This window comes from Garra rufa, chromosome 21 (assembly GCF_049309525.1).
Source record: "Garra rufa chromosome 21, GarRuf1.0, whole genome shotgun sequence".
In the NCBI taxonomy this organism is placed as follows: Eukaryota; Metazoa; Chordata; class Actinopteri; order Cypriniformes; family Cyprinidae; genus Garra; species Garra rufa.
Window position 1 is genome coordinate 5215555 of NC_133381.1, and position 14908 is coordinate 5230462.

Genomic DNA, 14908 nt, shown 5'->3' on the forward strand with positions numbered 1-14908 from the left:
TCTATGATGCTAAAGCATTTGCCAGGGCTTTGCAATGCGGTAGCAAAGATGTCTTTAGAGGTTTTCAACACTTTGCTATGTGGTTGCTTACTGGCCCAAGTAAAAAAAAAAAAGCCGACCTTAGACGCTCTATGGAGGTATTTACAGTATTTGTACATTTTATGCGTTTTTACAAATTGTGCACCTATCTAAACCCGGACCAAGTGTAAATGCCCTCCAAGGTGCATTTGTGATGCAAAACTAGATTAAAAGATTAAATGCATATGGTTGTTTAGGCCACATATGTCAAATTTACTCCTCCCAAACAGAAAATACATTAAAATGCAGAAGTTTTAAATGAAATATGGATGGAGTAAGTAAAAACTTACTTAAGCATCCAAACAATAATAGTTTAATAGAGCTTTACATTTTTTTCTAAGAAGAATATATCTTGTTGTATGTCTTCTTTTCTGAGTTTTTGGAAATTTTTTGGACAGTAAGAAAGAAGTCTCTTCTGCTCACCAAGCCTGCATTTATTTGATCCAAAGTACAGCATAAGCAACAATATTGTGGAATGTTTTTACTATTTAAAGTAACTGCTTTCTATTTGAATATATTTCAAAATGTAATTTATTCCTGTGATTAAAGCTAAATTAATAAATTTCGTTTAGAAATTAGAAATGAATACTTTTATTTAGCAAGGATGCTTTAAATTGATCAAAAGTGACGATAAAAACATTTATAATGTTTCAAAAGATTTATATTTCAGATAAATACTGTTCTTCTGAACTTTCTATTCAGCAAAGAAACCTGAAAAAAACATCTAGCTGTTTTCAATATAATGATAATGTTTTTTTAAGAAGCAAATCAGAATATTAGTATGATTTCTGAAGGCTCGTGTGACACTGAAGACTGGAGTAATGATGCTAAAAATTCACCTTTGCATCACAGGAATAAATTTATTTTTAAAATATATTCAAATAAAAAACTGTTATTTTAAATAGTAAAACTATTTCAAAATTGTACTGTTTTTTGCTGTTCTTCATCAAATAGAAGAAGACTTCTTTAAAAAGAAGAGACTTCTTTAAAAAACATTAACTGTTTAACTGGTAGTGTAAGAAACAAATTAATAGTTATTTTAAATCTTTACCATTTTTTTCTCTTTCATAGAATTTAATAAATACAGATCAGAATAAATATGTTGTTTAAGTTTTACATTAATATTTCTGTCATGTTAAATGACGATGGAACATTATTTCGCCCATTTTTTTGATGTCTTATTTTCCTAAAAGTTATCTGAAAAATGAGAGATCTATGTACATAAAATATTTTTGTAAATGTAATGTAACTAAGTGTAGATGGAATAAGGACACCTGATTGAATACAATCCCATCAAAATAAGCCTATATTTTGGTCTCTCCATCAATCCAAGTCTATTGAAAACTGCAAGTCAGAAAAGTTAATAAAAATAGAGTTGGGAAAACAGATTTTTCAATAAATTAAGCTTGCATGTTGCGCAATGACCGGAGATTCCTTACAGTGCTTGGGGGAAACGAAAAACATGCTGGAGAAGGATTTCCATCTGCACACAAATGACTGCATGTTTGGTGTGTTGATGTGTGGGGTGTGAGTGAGTCAACGGGGCCTTCCATGCGTTTGAGGCTGCAGGACATTTCACCCAGAATGGTGCAAAACTTACTGAAACCATGAAGAAAGGAGCCAAGTGTATGTTTGACCGGTTCTTTGCCCTACTGCCCAAATAAAGGCCGCAGCCATTAATGCAGATGGTTTGAATTTGCAGTGAAAGAAACGTGTTGAATAGCTCAGAGATGGTGAAAGGGCTTCCTCAACAGGAAGTAGGGTAATTAAAACCCATGAGGCCGAGTGGCCCTGAGCTACCAGAGGAAAACCTCTCCTGTTTCGGCCTGTGTTCCAATCTGATCTCCGTGCTCGTATAAAGCAGTATTATTCTGCTGCCAGCTAAACCTGACATACAGACGTCACATGTGCTGGAAATCAGATGGAACGACAGCTTTTTTCACACATACTTGACAGTTTGATAGACGGTGACCATTTGGTTTTTGTGAAATAAAGCATCTCATATTGTATCCAGTTGTTAGTGGTGCCGCAGCTCAGCAGATGTACGGTTGTAACCACTCCAAGTTATTTATATCAAACCAGTCTGTTACCAATTGCAGCATCATTCAAGGTCATGTATGTAAATTTGAGAAATTAATATTAATCTATTCCCTGCTTAAACAAACAAACAAAAAACACTTAAACCAACTTAATGTGGTAGGCTGGTGTTCAACTGGTCAGCTAAATATATCAGAAACACCTCAGAAATGCTCTAAGGCTGGTTTTATCTTTTTGTTTGACTGATTTGTTAAAATAAATAAATACATATAAATGTTCCAGGTACAATAAAATATAATCTCTACACAGCATGTAACGCGGTGTCTATTGTCACTGACGATAAATTGCGACTAAAACCGTTCAACAAAAACCGCGTCTACATTCAAAGTCAAGAACAAACAAACGTTTAAATAAACTTAGTTTTGAGCGTAGAGCTACAACAACTAAAACTACACGTTTAAACATGAGTGTAGTGTGTGTTAAAATCGTTTACTGACCTGTATTTTCTGTCAAGAGGATGAACGCGGTAACTTTCTCACAGCACGCGGAAGGATACAAAACAGGAGCGTCATTTAACGAGAGTTTCCGCCCAAAAATCTAGTTCCGCTGCTACAGTGAAGATATAAGTTATGTTTAGAATGGAAATATTAATAATTTAATTGTAAACAGGTTTAATTTAAACGCTTAATGTTATGAAACTATCAAGTTAAACCAGTAGCAGTACAATGTTGAGATGGTTGAAGAACTGAAAAGCGGTGGAACAGACAAACGCTGGTACCGCTCCGATTGATTCAAACTCGTGACTTCGATCATTCGGTTCAAGTGATCCACTGGTTAAAAACACATCAAAAGAATTTCTACATCGCTTGTAATGATTTTAAAAAGCACTTGCGGAATGCTTCACTGTTTTAAATAGCATGTATCATAAATCATTTGATTTAGTTCGGAACTAAGGAGCGTGAATTGCGAATCACTTGATTCAGATCGGGACTTCGGTGCAGGTCCGCGAATCATTTGACTCGGATTAGGGACGTCGGAGCACATATCACAAATCATTTAATCCAGATCAGGACTTCTGTGGGGCTTTGCAAATACTTCCATCTAAACTTCAAGTATCCCGAATCATTGATTCAGATCAGGACTTTGGTGCGCAAAATGCGAATCATTTGATTCAGATCGGAACTTCGGTGCATGTTTGTGAATCATTTGATTCAGATCAGGACTTCAGAGCAGGTATCAATCATTTGATTCAGATTAAGACTTTGGTTTGGGTTCGCAAATCTTGTTTCTGATTTCATTTTGTTTTATTAAACAGTAGAATACATCAAACACTGCTGCAAAGAAAAAAACTAAGTATTCACAAATACAAATCCCTTATGAAAATTAATCATGCCTTGCCTTTTACTATAGTAAAAGTGTAGTAGCCTAACCATGTTTTTTTTTCTACAAATACTATGGTTACACTATGGGTAGTGTAGCAAAACCATGGTTAATGTGTGGTTACAATGGTCTAACTATAGTAACCCTGTTATTTTTTGTGTTTGTTTCCTTTTTTCTAAAAAAAAAAGGGATGTGTTGCCAGGTTAACAAAAAAAATGTCCCACCAAGGCCAAAGTCAAATCTACGCTCTTGAGCAATTGCGACAGCTTACCCTACAGATCACATCATGCAAATTTGCTTAAACAAAACAAAACAAAACAAAAACACTTTTCTCCCTTTAGTCTCATTGGAGCTTTGCTAATAAGAAATGAGTTAATGCCTGTGGTAAACAACTAAATGTGTGAGTTTTTACTATTATTGAGAGAAATATTATTATTGCAGTATGACACGTGATTAAACACAATAGAAACATCACAAGCTTTATGAAAAAATATATTTTATTAATAAGAGACAATTCATATTGTTGTTCAGTTCAAATATATGAAAAATCCAGACAGGGCTTGAGATACCTGAGACCTAAACATGTGCCTAATTTGTGTGAGGGCTATGATTTGATTAAAAAAATATTTATTTTTTAAATATTATGTATAAATTTTGTGCCAGTGTGTATATATCAACTGCAAAATGAGGCTAATTTAAATGTCAGCTGTATTAATTTCTCCACTAGGTGGGGCTGTGTACTTAAATAGAGCCAATTCTAAAGAAATTCCATTCTTTTCATGTTTTCCCCTATGAAGATTTAAACACATTAACCATAATAAATACTAATGTTAAATATCATACTCTTAGATTAAGCACAAAAGTATATTACTGTTTAACAAGTTAGCAAAAATAATTTATACAATGCAAAATTTGAAAGATATATTCAGCAAGAATTGGACTTTAAGTGAAGAGAATCATCGTCCAACCCTGAAAAGGTATAGAGAAACAGTGGCACAGTGTTTATTTCTAGGCCGTCATAGATAGTGACACTAATAGAGGAGTTTATGTCACTTACAGACAGTAAACATAATGGCAATAGTATGGGAATTACTGTACACACGAGCATGACAGCAGTTTAACAGGACCAAGTCAATGTCCCGAAGGCAAATTCTGCCCAGTAAAACTGCTGAAGGAGAATCTTTCAGTGAGACAATCTTTCACTAAGAGAAAGGTCACTTCTTTAGCAGTTTTGCATGTGATTATTAGAGTCAGTTATTAGTGCGTGTTCATTTGCCCAGCCGCTTGGCCACGTCCTGATAGGCCAGTTCAATCTCTCTGTCTGCCGCACAGGTGTTGGTGAATTCATCCCGGGCGTAAGCGTTCTGCAGGTACCTCCAAACTCCACTGAAGTCTGATGGGATCTCAAAGTTACGGTATTTCTTGGAAACCACCTGAATGTGGACAGAAACATTATGATGAAACAACTGACACTGCTAGTTTATGATCCACACAAAATATCCTATAAGAACTTGCATTTTATATTTTATATGCAATTCATGAAACTGCAAAAATGTAAAAGTCATCTCACCCATATTTTTAAAGTGCTTTATACAGCACAGATTGTTTTAAAACAGATATTGCAGTACATTCAGTATGTGACCCTGGACCACAAAATCAGTCCTAAGTTGCACAAGTATATTTGCCAAAAATACACTGTATGGGTCAAAATTATAGATTTTTCTTTCATGCAAAAAAAGATTCACATATTAAGTAAAAATCATGTTCCACACAGATATTTTGTAAATTTCCTACCGTAAATATATCAACACTTAATTTTTGATTAGTAATTTGCATTGCTAAGAACTTCATTTGGACAACTTTAAAGGTGATTTTCTCAATATTTAGATTTTTTTGCACCCTCACATTCCAGATTTTCAAATAATTGTATCTAAGGCCAATTATTGTCTTATCCTAACAAACCTCAATTGCAAAAAATTGACCCTTATGACTGGTTTTGTGGTTCAGGGGTCATATATTTGCATGTTACTTTTACATTTTTGCTGTTTCATGAATAGTTTTACCGTTTTAACGTAGACGTTAATCAGGTTATAATACATTTTAAATGCAGATATGATTTTGAAGTGATTTTTTTTTTTTTTTTACATACTTTTGATAGAATTTCATATTTAAGAAAAGGTATTTTTCTCAATTAGTGTCAATAAACTGTAGGGTCCCCTTGTGACAACTTGCCCCATATTTAATACATAGTGTGACAAAATGCCCCGCTGTATCTTTTCCTAGGCAATAATAGCAGGAATGTTCAAAATGTGTTTGTCTGTGCTGAAATGTTACAAACTAAATGTGGGATATATAAAACCATATTGAAATCAAACTGACAGTGTTAATTTATAATCTAAATCATCCTAGTATTGTTTTAATAGATGTCATGTTGGGGCAAGTTGTGACAAGATTTATATGTTGCAATTGAAATTCATAAAACAGAAAAAATGTAAATGCAACTTGCAGGGATTGATTGCAATTAGCTGTTTCATCTATTGTGTCACATCTTTACTTTATCCACTAATTTGCCTGTAATACATTTTAAATGCAGATGTCACGTGAATGATGGCATTTTATTTTAATTTAGGTAATATTTCATATTTCAGAAAATGGTATTCTTCTCAATTCAGTGTCTAAAAACTTACCCCATATACATAATGTTACAATAAGCCCCACAGTTTTTTTTTTTCCCTGGCTAGAATTGTGAGTTTCAAAAGACATAAAATATTCATTTTCAAGAATCAGGAATGTTCAAAAGACTTTAACCTAGATAATAAATTAAGGTTATAAAAACGTTGTTTTGAAATATTACTAAATGTTAAAATTTCCAGTTTCTTGTCATGATTCTAATGTTTTTTTTTTTTTTTTAAGTTGCAATAAGTGAAGCATTGAAGGTTTATTTTTAACATTCTAAGAATGTTTTTTAACATTTATTTTTTTAGTAATCCAAGCACATTTTGCTCTCAGCATTGAGAACGTATATTGAATAGCATATAATGTTATAAGAATATTCCATAAACATTACTTTAAGAACATTTTGTAGTGGTTGAGAATCGATAGTTTTATTTAGCTCATATTACCTAAAATGACTATATTTCTTGCTTAAAATAAACCTAAGGTTGGAAGGTTGAAAACTAATGTTTATTAATAAGTTGAATGAGTAATAATTAAATAATACATTTTAAATGTCTTATTATACATGATTGTTAATGTAAACCTTTTGATTATTGCTGATGCCTCTAGTAATTATGTGTCTGATTTTTAATGTACAATATATTTTGGGTTCCTCTTAAACCAGCCATATAGTATTTTTTTAAACAATAGGCTAGTTGAGGTAAAAAATAAAAATAAAACAACTTAGAACCACTGGGTCAAAACTATTTGTATTTAACCAAGCATTGTTTTCTGTTAGCTGGAAAGGTGTCTTGGCTATCTGTGCAACTAACTTTAAAACAGAAAACCCACCCTAAAACATTCTCTGCAATAAAACAAACATTTTGGGGACATTTCAGCAATAAAAAGGAACGTTTGAGGAATCAGCACTAAAAAAATCAATTACAGCAGCTCTCCCAGCGGTACGTCACCTTCACTACGTGCAGTTTGGGAAGGAGGTTGCAGTCCGCGAGCGTTAATTCATTGCCGTCCAAGTACTTGCGGTTGGAGCACTTTTCCTCCCCTGTACTATCGGCATCAATCTCGTCCGGCAGAGGGGAGTTCAGGAAGTTGTCCAGTTTCTTCAGAGCTTTCAGTAGCCCCTTCTCCAGACCTACACAGCCAAAAGTTTGATATGTGCTTGTGCTGAATGTTTTTATCTGAAGAAATACGGCAGCTTTAAGTCAAGACAATCCCTGTAAAGGCCTAGCGTAATGCGAATGAGCTCTGTGGCTCCATATTTCACCGCTGACAGCATAGCATCCATAAAGAACTGTAGATATTCCTTGAACCTGTCTAATAAGTCATAGAGCAGACGTTAAACTCACTTGCATTGGCTCCTGCATTTGTGTTCTTGACGTAGGCTGAGAACTTTGCGAAGATGTCATTTCCCGCCGTGTTGGACTCCTTGTTCTTTGCAGCCAGTTTGGGATACCTTTGGATGTGAAGGAAAAGTAATGCTGTTCAACTTACAAAAACAATCAATCCCTCTGTGAACATCCTGTCAACCTACTTGGGAGGCGCTAGCATCTCTTCCAAGAATTCCTCGATTTTGTTGATGTCTGTCCGCACCTCGCCATTGAAGGTAAGGAATGGTGGAGGAGTACCGGGAGCGAGATTATGGAGATCAGCTGGTTTCCTTGAGGAAAAATAAAAAACTTTAGATTTTTAATGCACGTTTACATCTGAGTTTGCACGTTTTATATTATATTATTTTATATTAAAGCCAATGAAAATGCTTGATAAGCTCCAGTTATTTTGCTGTGTTAAAAGGAGAGTTTACTCAAAAATGAAAAGTTATTTTAGTTTTTTTGTGCAACAAAAGTTTTCTTGTAGTTTTATGAAATTATGGACTATTTTGTCAATATTCTTGGTAACTTTCTGGACCTTGAACATAGACAGCAAGGAAGGACCCTTGCTGTCCTTCCTTGTCCTTCCTTGCTGTCCTTCCTTGGAGAATATTTTGTCAATATTCTTGTTACCTTTCTGGACCTTGAACATAGACAGCAAGGAAGGACCCTTGCTGTCTATGGAGGGATTTCATAAAAAATATCTTGTTTTTTGTTTGTCCTGAACAGTTAAGTTGCCGACTGTTTTTCAGAAAAATCCTTCAGGTCACACAGATTCTTTGGTTTTTCAGCATTTTTTTGTATTTGAACCCTTTCCAACAATGACTGTATGATTTTGAGATGCATCTTTTCACACTGAGGACAACTGAGCGACCCATATGCGACTATTACAGAAGGTTCAAACACTCACTGATGCTCCAGAAGGAAAAACAATGCATTAAGGCAGTGGTTCTCAATCCTGGTCCTGGAGGACCCCTGCTCTGCACATTTTGCATGTCTCTCTTATTTAACACACCTGATTGAGATCTTCAGCTTGTTAGTTCAGTTCATGGATCTCTACTAATGAGCTGATGATCTCAATCAGGTGTGTTAAATAAGGGAGACATGCAAAATGTGCAGAGCAGGGGTCCCCCAGGACCAGGATTGAGAACCACTGCATTAAGGGATGCATTAAGATGGGGGGTGAAAACTTTTGAACAGAATGAAGATGTGTACATTTTTCTTATTTTGCCTAAACATCTTTTTTTTTTTTTTTTTTTTATTTAGTACTGCCCTTCAGAAGCTACAGAAGATACTTATATGTTTCCCAGAAGACAAAATAAGTTACATTTACCCTGATCTTCAAATTCAAAAAATGCTTGATAAGCTCCAGTTATTTTGCTGTGTTAAAAGGAGAGTTTACTCAAAAATGAAAAGTTATTTTAGTTTTTTTGTGCAACAAAAGTTTTCTTGTAGTTTTATGAAATTATGGACTATTTTGTCAATATTCTTGGTACCTTTCTGGACCTTGAACATGGAAGGACCCTTGCTGTCTATGGAGGGATTTCATAAAAAATATCTTGTTTTTTGTTTGTCCTGAACAGTTAAGCTGCCGACTGTTTTTCAGAAAAATCCTTCAGGTCACACAGATTCTTTGGTTTTCAGCATTTTTGTGTATTTAAACCCTTTCCAACAATGACTGTATGATTTTGAGATGCATCTTTTCACACTGAGGACAACTGAGCGACCCATATGCAACTATTACAGAAGGTTCAAACACTCACTGATGCTCCAGAAGGAAAAACAATGCATTAAAGGATGCATTAAGATGGGGGGTGAAAACTTTTGAACAGAATGAAGATGTGTACATTTTTCTTATTTTGCCTAAACATCTTTTTTTTTTTTTTTTTTTTTTTTAGTACTGCCCTTCAGAAGCTACAGAAGATACTTATATTTTTCCCAGAAGACAAAATAAGTTACATTTACCTTGATCTTCAAATTCAAAAAATGCTTGATAAGCTCCAGTTATTTTGCTGTGTTAAAGGGATAGTTCACCCAAAAATGAAAAGTAGTAGTTTAGTCTTTTGGTGCAACAAAAATTTTCTTGTAGCTTCATGAAATTATGGACTATTTTGTCTATATTCTTGGTACCTTTCTGGACCTTGAACATGGAAGGACCCTTGCTGTCTATGGAGGGATGTCATAAAAAATATCTTGTTTTTTGTTTGTCCTGAACAGTTAAGCTGCCGAGTGTTTTTCAGAAAAATCCTTCAGGTCACACAGATTCTTTGGTTTTTCAGCATTTTTTTGTATTTGAACCCTTTCCAACAATGACTGTATGATTTTGAGATCCATCTTTTCACACTGAGGACAACTGAGCGACCCATATGCGACTATTACAGAAGGTTCAAACACTCACTGATGCTCCAGAAGGAAAAACAATGCATTAAGGGATGCATTAAGATGGGGGGTGAAAACTTTTGAACAGAATGAAGATGTGTACATTTTTCTTATTTTGCCTAAACATCAGAAGCTACAGACGATACTTATATGTTTCCCAGAAGACAAAATAAGTTACATTTACCCTGATCTTCAAATTCAAAAAATGCTTGATAAGCTCCAGTTATTTTGCTGTGTTAAAGGGATAGTTCACCCAAAAATGAAAAGTAGTAGTTTAGTCTTTTGGTGCAACAAAAATTTTCTTGTAGCTTCATGAAATTATGGACTATTTTGTCTATATTCTTGGTAACTTTCTGGACCTCGAACGAGGAAGGACCCTTGCTGTCTATGGAGGGATTTCATAAAAAATATTTTTGTTTCCTGAAGATGAACAAAGGCCTTACAGGTTTGGTACGACACAAGGGTGAGTAATTAATGACAGAATTTTCATTTTTGGGTGAATTATCCCTTTAATGTATTTCTCATTCAAACAGGACATTTGGGTGGGACTTTTCTATCTAAGTGTAACCCCTCACACCCGGGTCCTACCGCACCCGCTCCGAGCGGACGCACTAACAAGGAGGCTAAAGGCTGCAACCTCTAGCGTCAGTCGCTAGTGCATCTCTTGAAATCGGGGAGTGAGGTTTACCTGCACAGCACCTACTAGCTGGCCTCCGTTACATAAGGATAACAGACTTTAACTAAAAGACACAAAAAATTGATCCATGGGGTTTCTAACAGCCACTCTAATGACAAAAGCTCATTTTTAAACACAATTTCATTACCTTTTCAGGTCAACAGTGGTGACGTTGAACACAACTCCCTTTAGCCACAGGATCATAAAAAGCCTTTGAGAAAAGGGACAATTTCCGATACTTTCTCCATCACTGCCAGCCTGAGAAACACAAATGGATAAGTATACCAGACCATACATCACATCATATAAGTACAATACCACAGTATAACCACAAGAGGGATAATACAAAATGAATGTTATTTTTTATTTAGTACTGACATGAATAAGATATTTCACATAAAAGACTTTTACATATAGTCCACGAGAGAAAATAATAGTTGAATTTATAAAAATGACCCTGTTCATACACTCGATTCTTGTTACCCGAATGATCCACAGCTGTTTCTTTTTTTTTTTTTTTTTGGTTAGTGATAGTTTTTCATGAGTCCCTTGTTTGTCCTGAACAGTTAAACTGCCTTCTGTTCTTCAGAAAAATCCTTCAGGTCACAGAGATTCTTTGATTTTTCAACATTTTTGTGTATTTGAACCCTTTCCGACAATGACTGTATGATTTTGAGATGCATCTTTTCGCAATAAGAACAACTGAAAGACCCATATGCAGCTATTACAGAAGGTTCAAACGCTCACTGATGCTCCAGAAGGAAAAACAATGCATTAAGAGCTGGGGGTGAAAACTTTTGAACAGAATGAAGATGTGTACATTTTTCTTATTTTGCCTAAATATCTTTTTTTTTTCTCATTTAGTACTGCCCTTCATAAGATACTTAGATATGTTTCCCAGTAGTCAAAATAAGTTAAATTTACCCTGATCTTCAAATTTAAAAAGTTTTCACCCCATGCTCTAACTGCATTGTGTATCCTTCTGAAGCATCAGTGAGTGTTTGAACCTTCTTTAATAGTTAAGAGTCCCTCAGTTGTCCTCAGTGTGAAAAGATGGCTCTCAAAATCATACAGTCATTGTTGGAAAGGGTTCAAATACACAAAAATGCTGAAAAACCCAAGAAATTGTGGGACCTGATGGATTTTTCTGAAGAACAGCAGGCAGTTTTAGACCAAACAAGGGACTCATGAACAACTATCACTAAACAAAAAAACAAAAAAACACAGCTGTGGATCATTCAGGTAACAACACAGTATTAAGAATCAAGTGTATGTAAACTCTTGTGGACTATATGCAAACATAACCTCTTATTTTGGTAAAATAATTAACATTTTGCAGATTCTGCAAAGTGTATGTAAACTTTTGATTTCAACTGTATATATATATATCACAAACGCAGGCATGCATGTCAGTGTCATTAGGGCAAACGTGAGATTAAACCCCTGAAAGTCATTCGCCATTCAGTACATGATTTGTAATCTTCAATACAATAGTACACAGCACAAAGAACCAATGAGATTCAGTGCCAAATTTCCATATCTGAAATTAGGCAATCAAGCTATCCAATAGCGCCCCTAAACTGGGCCAGTAACCTGAACCGGACATCAGATCCGCGCTCGAGCTGAATTATGCATTGAAATTCCATTACCTGCCCCATTAGCCCATAGAAAAAGGCTTTGGGATCATACTGTACCTGTCAACACAAGTTTGAGTTAGACATCATGCTCGCCACCTAACATTAATGTTTAGCACTTAACTACGCTGGGATAAAATGCACAGAGGTTAGTTTTCAAATGGCCAACGCTTGGCTCAGATCAAATGTCTGAGTACACGCAGAGACGTTTACAGTATGTGACATGCAAGATCTTCCAATCTGACATTACTCAATCCACATTCCCAAGGGATAAAGTACATTGCCATTAATTGTTTTATTTAAATTAGTTATTTAGGTTTAACAGATGTGTTTTATGACTTGAATTGGATTTCTGTTTTGTCCATGCAAAACTCTTAAAATTAAAGATTCTTTATTGGAATTTTTAGTTGCATATTTATCGAAAAGTTCTTTCGTGAACCCAAAATGGCATTTGCTTTTAGATTGTAGTATAGTTAATTCAAAAATGAACATTCTTTTTTTTTCTGTTGAACACAAAAGAAGATTTTTTCAAGAATGTTGGTAAACAAACAGTTGACGGTAGCCATTGACTCCCATAGTATGATAAAATACCATGGAATTCAATGGCTACCGCCAACCATTTGGTTACAAAACATTCAAAATATCTTCTTCTGTGTTCAGCCAAAGAAAGCAAGCATAGGCTAAATAAATGAATCATTCAGTAAACAAAAGTTTAATATTAAAAGTTAGGGGCGGTCAAATCACTAACCCAAATGTTAAGCAACTCAGCAAACATCACATGAGGTTATATATCAATAGTCAGCAAGCAGTAAACACAAAGTTTTTCAACCCCTCTGCATTTACTCTCACTATTAGCTCTATTTATAACTTTGACGCCATGTGGAAGAAATACAGCGTCTGACCTTTTGACGCTTCTTTGATTTATAAAACCTTATCAACATTTCACTCTCATTCTTTCAGCAATATCAGCTCTTAATGTTGTCTAAACGTCATCACGTCTGAAAAACCCAATGCAAAACAAACCACGGAAAGCAGCAGAAGAAAGGAGACACTTGAACGCAGAGGAATTAGAGCATGAGGTGTTGATAGAGAGGAAGAAATAATTCAACACACGCTTTGAAATGTTTCTATCCCGAGCCAAACGCCCATCTTATCATTATCCCAAACTGCTAAAACTCTCAGAAAGCTTTTAAAAGTAATGCCAGAATTGATTCCTGACTATTGATTAAGTGTGCAATGCACAAACACAACCAGAGAGCTCAGACATGCAGTTCATTAAAGCTTATCTTCACACTTACCTTCACGAAAAGCTCAATATCAGGATCTTTGTCCTCCTCATTTGAGGTCATATCGCTGAAGCTCAGTCAAATTGCAGAGCCTGATGGAGAATTGTCAATATGTAACCTCCTTTTCCTTGAATGTATGAGTCTGTAATGTCTCCGGCGGGGTGTTGTGATGGTCTTGGCTCTGTAACAGGTTGGTGTTGGTGTAGGTGCGGTGCTTGTTTTGATTTGGCCCCTGCGGTCAGCTGTCAGTGAGAGCCGCTCCGACCGTCACAGGAGGGCCAAAAATAGCCTCACCGCGGCGCTGGAGCACAAGGGAGGAGTTCAGTGTCACCTACACCAGCTCAGTGGAGCTCAGGTCCTTTTTAGAAATATGAATCATAATTCACTCCTTCGTGTCAAACCCTGAGTCAGAAGACACTGACCTCTCACAGCGCTGGTGCGAAAATCCTAACTGGGTTTAGTACTCAGACAAAAATGCTGTGTACTTGACTGACTTCATCATTTTGGTCATTATCTTCAAGTCAACTGGTGTTAAAGTGATTTTTAGTGGAATGACAGTAAGTAACACGTTTAATAGGGTCACCGCATCAGCTGGCGGTTCAGTTTGGGAGGGTTAAGGGTAACCATTCCAGTAAGTTCTCTCTAAATATAGAAACGTAGCCTCTCTGAACACTCATTTACACATGATTACTGACCTCAGGACTGTACACTAACAGTCACACTCTAAACTTCTGCTATGTTTTGACACCAACTAAGCAGATAAGCATTTGTAGCATGGCATATTAGTTCTAATAAGACCATTTATATACACACACAAACATTAAAGGGATAGTTCACCCAAAAATGAAAATTTGATGTTTATCTGCTAACCCCCAGGGCATCCAAGATGCAGGTGACTTTGTTTCTTCAGTAGAACACAAACAAAGATTTTTAACTCAAACCGTTGCAGTCTGTCAGTCATATAATGGCAGTGGATGGGCACCAAACCTTTGACAGTAAAACAAAACATGCACAGACAAATCCAAATTACACCCTGCGATACATTGATGTCCTAAGACACGAAACGATCGGTTTTTGCGAGAAACTGAACAGTATTTATATCATTTTTTTACCTTTGATACACAGCCACATCCATCTGTCCTGAGCACAAGCTTTTCATCCGGCTCGTTACACGTGCATGCGCTCGGTGCTAGGTAAGAGTAATAATGCTGGAAATTCAGCTTTGCATCACAAGAATATAACTGACATTTTAACATGTATTAAAATAGAAAGTTGTAATTTTTAAATTAAACTAATATTTCACAATATTACCGTTTTTATCAAATAAATGCAGCCTTGGTGAGGATGTTAAGCATATGATATAAATACACTACCAGTCAAGTACGATTTTTAATG

The 14908-nt window shown here is 35.5% G+C and overlaps 1 protein-coding gene across 1 annotated transcript; it reads right to left on the minus strand.

Annotated features, from left to right (window-relative positions):
* Positions 1 to 3974: 3974 nt before the first annotated feature.
* On the minus strand, positions 3975 to 13682 carry clic5a (chloride intracellular channel 5a). The gene is made up of 6 exons (XM_073826719.1): positions 13526 to 13682; positions 10742 to 10851; positions 7703 to 7828; positions 7518 to 7624; positions 7122 to 7303; positions 3975 to 4928 (listed from the first exon to the last, which is right to left on the minus strand). Exons 1-6 carry the CDS (start codon positions 13574 to 13576, stop codon positions 4764 to 4766), a joined length of 741 nt encoding a protein of 246 aa, XP_073682820.1. The 5' UTR covers positions 13577 to 13682; the 3' UTR covers positions 3975 to 4763.
* Between the last annotated feature and the right edge of the window lie 1226 nt (positions 13683 to 14908).

Excerpts from the sequence above, each read along its gene's own strand:
- clic5a (XM_073826719.1), bottom strand. The coding sequence starts at position 13,576 with ATGACCTCAAATGAGGAGGACAAAGATCCTGATATTGAGCTTTTCGTG. Across the intron at positions 7,625-7,702 it reads GAGATGCTAGCGCCTCCCAA|GTATCCCAAACTGGCTGCAA; the intron begins GTAGGTTGACAG and ends TCACATCCAAAG. Across the intron at positions 4,929-7,121 it reads CCAAACTGCACGTAGTGAAG|GTGGTTTCCAAGAAATACCG; the intron begins GTGACGTACCGC and ends GTCCACATTCAG.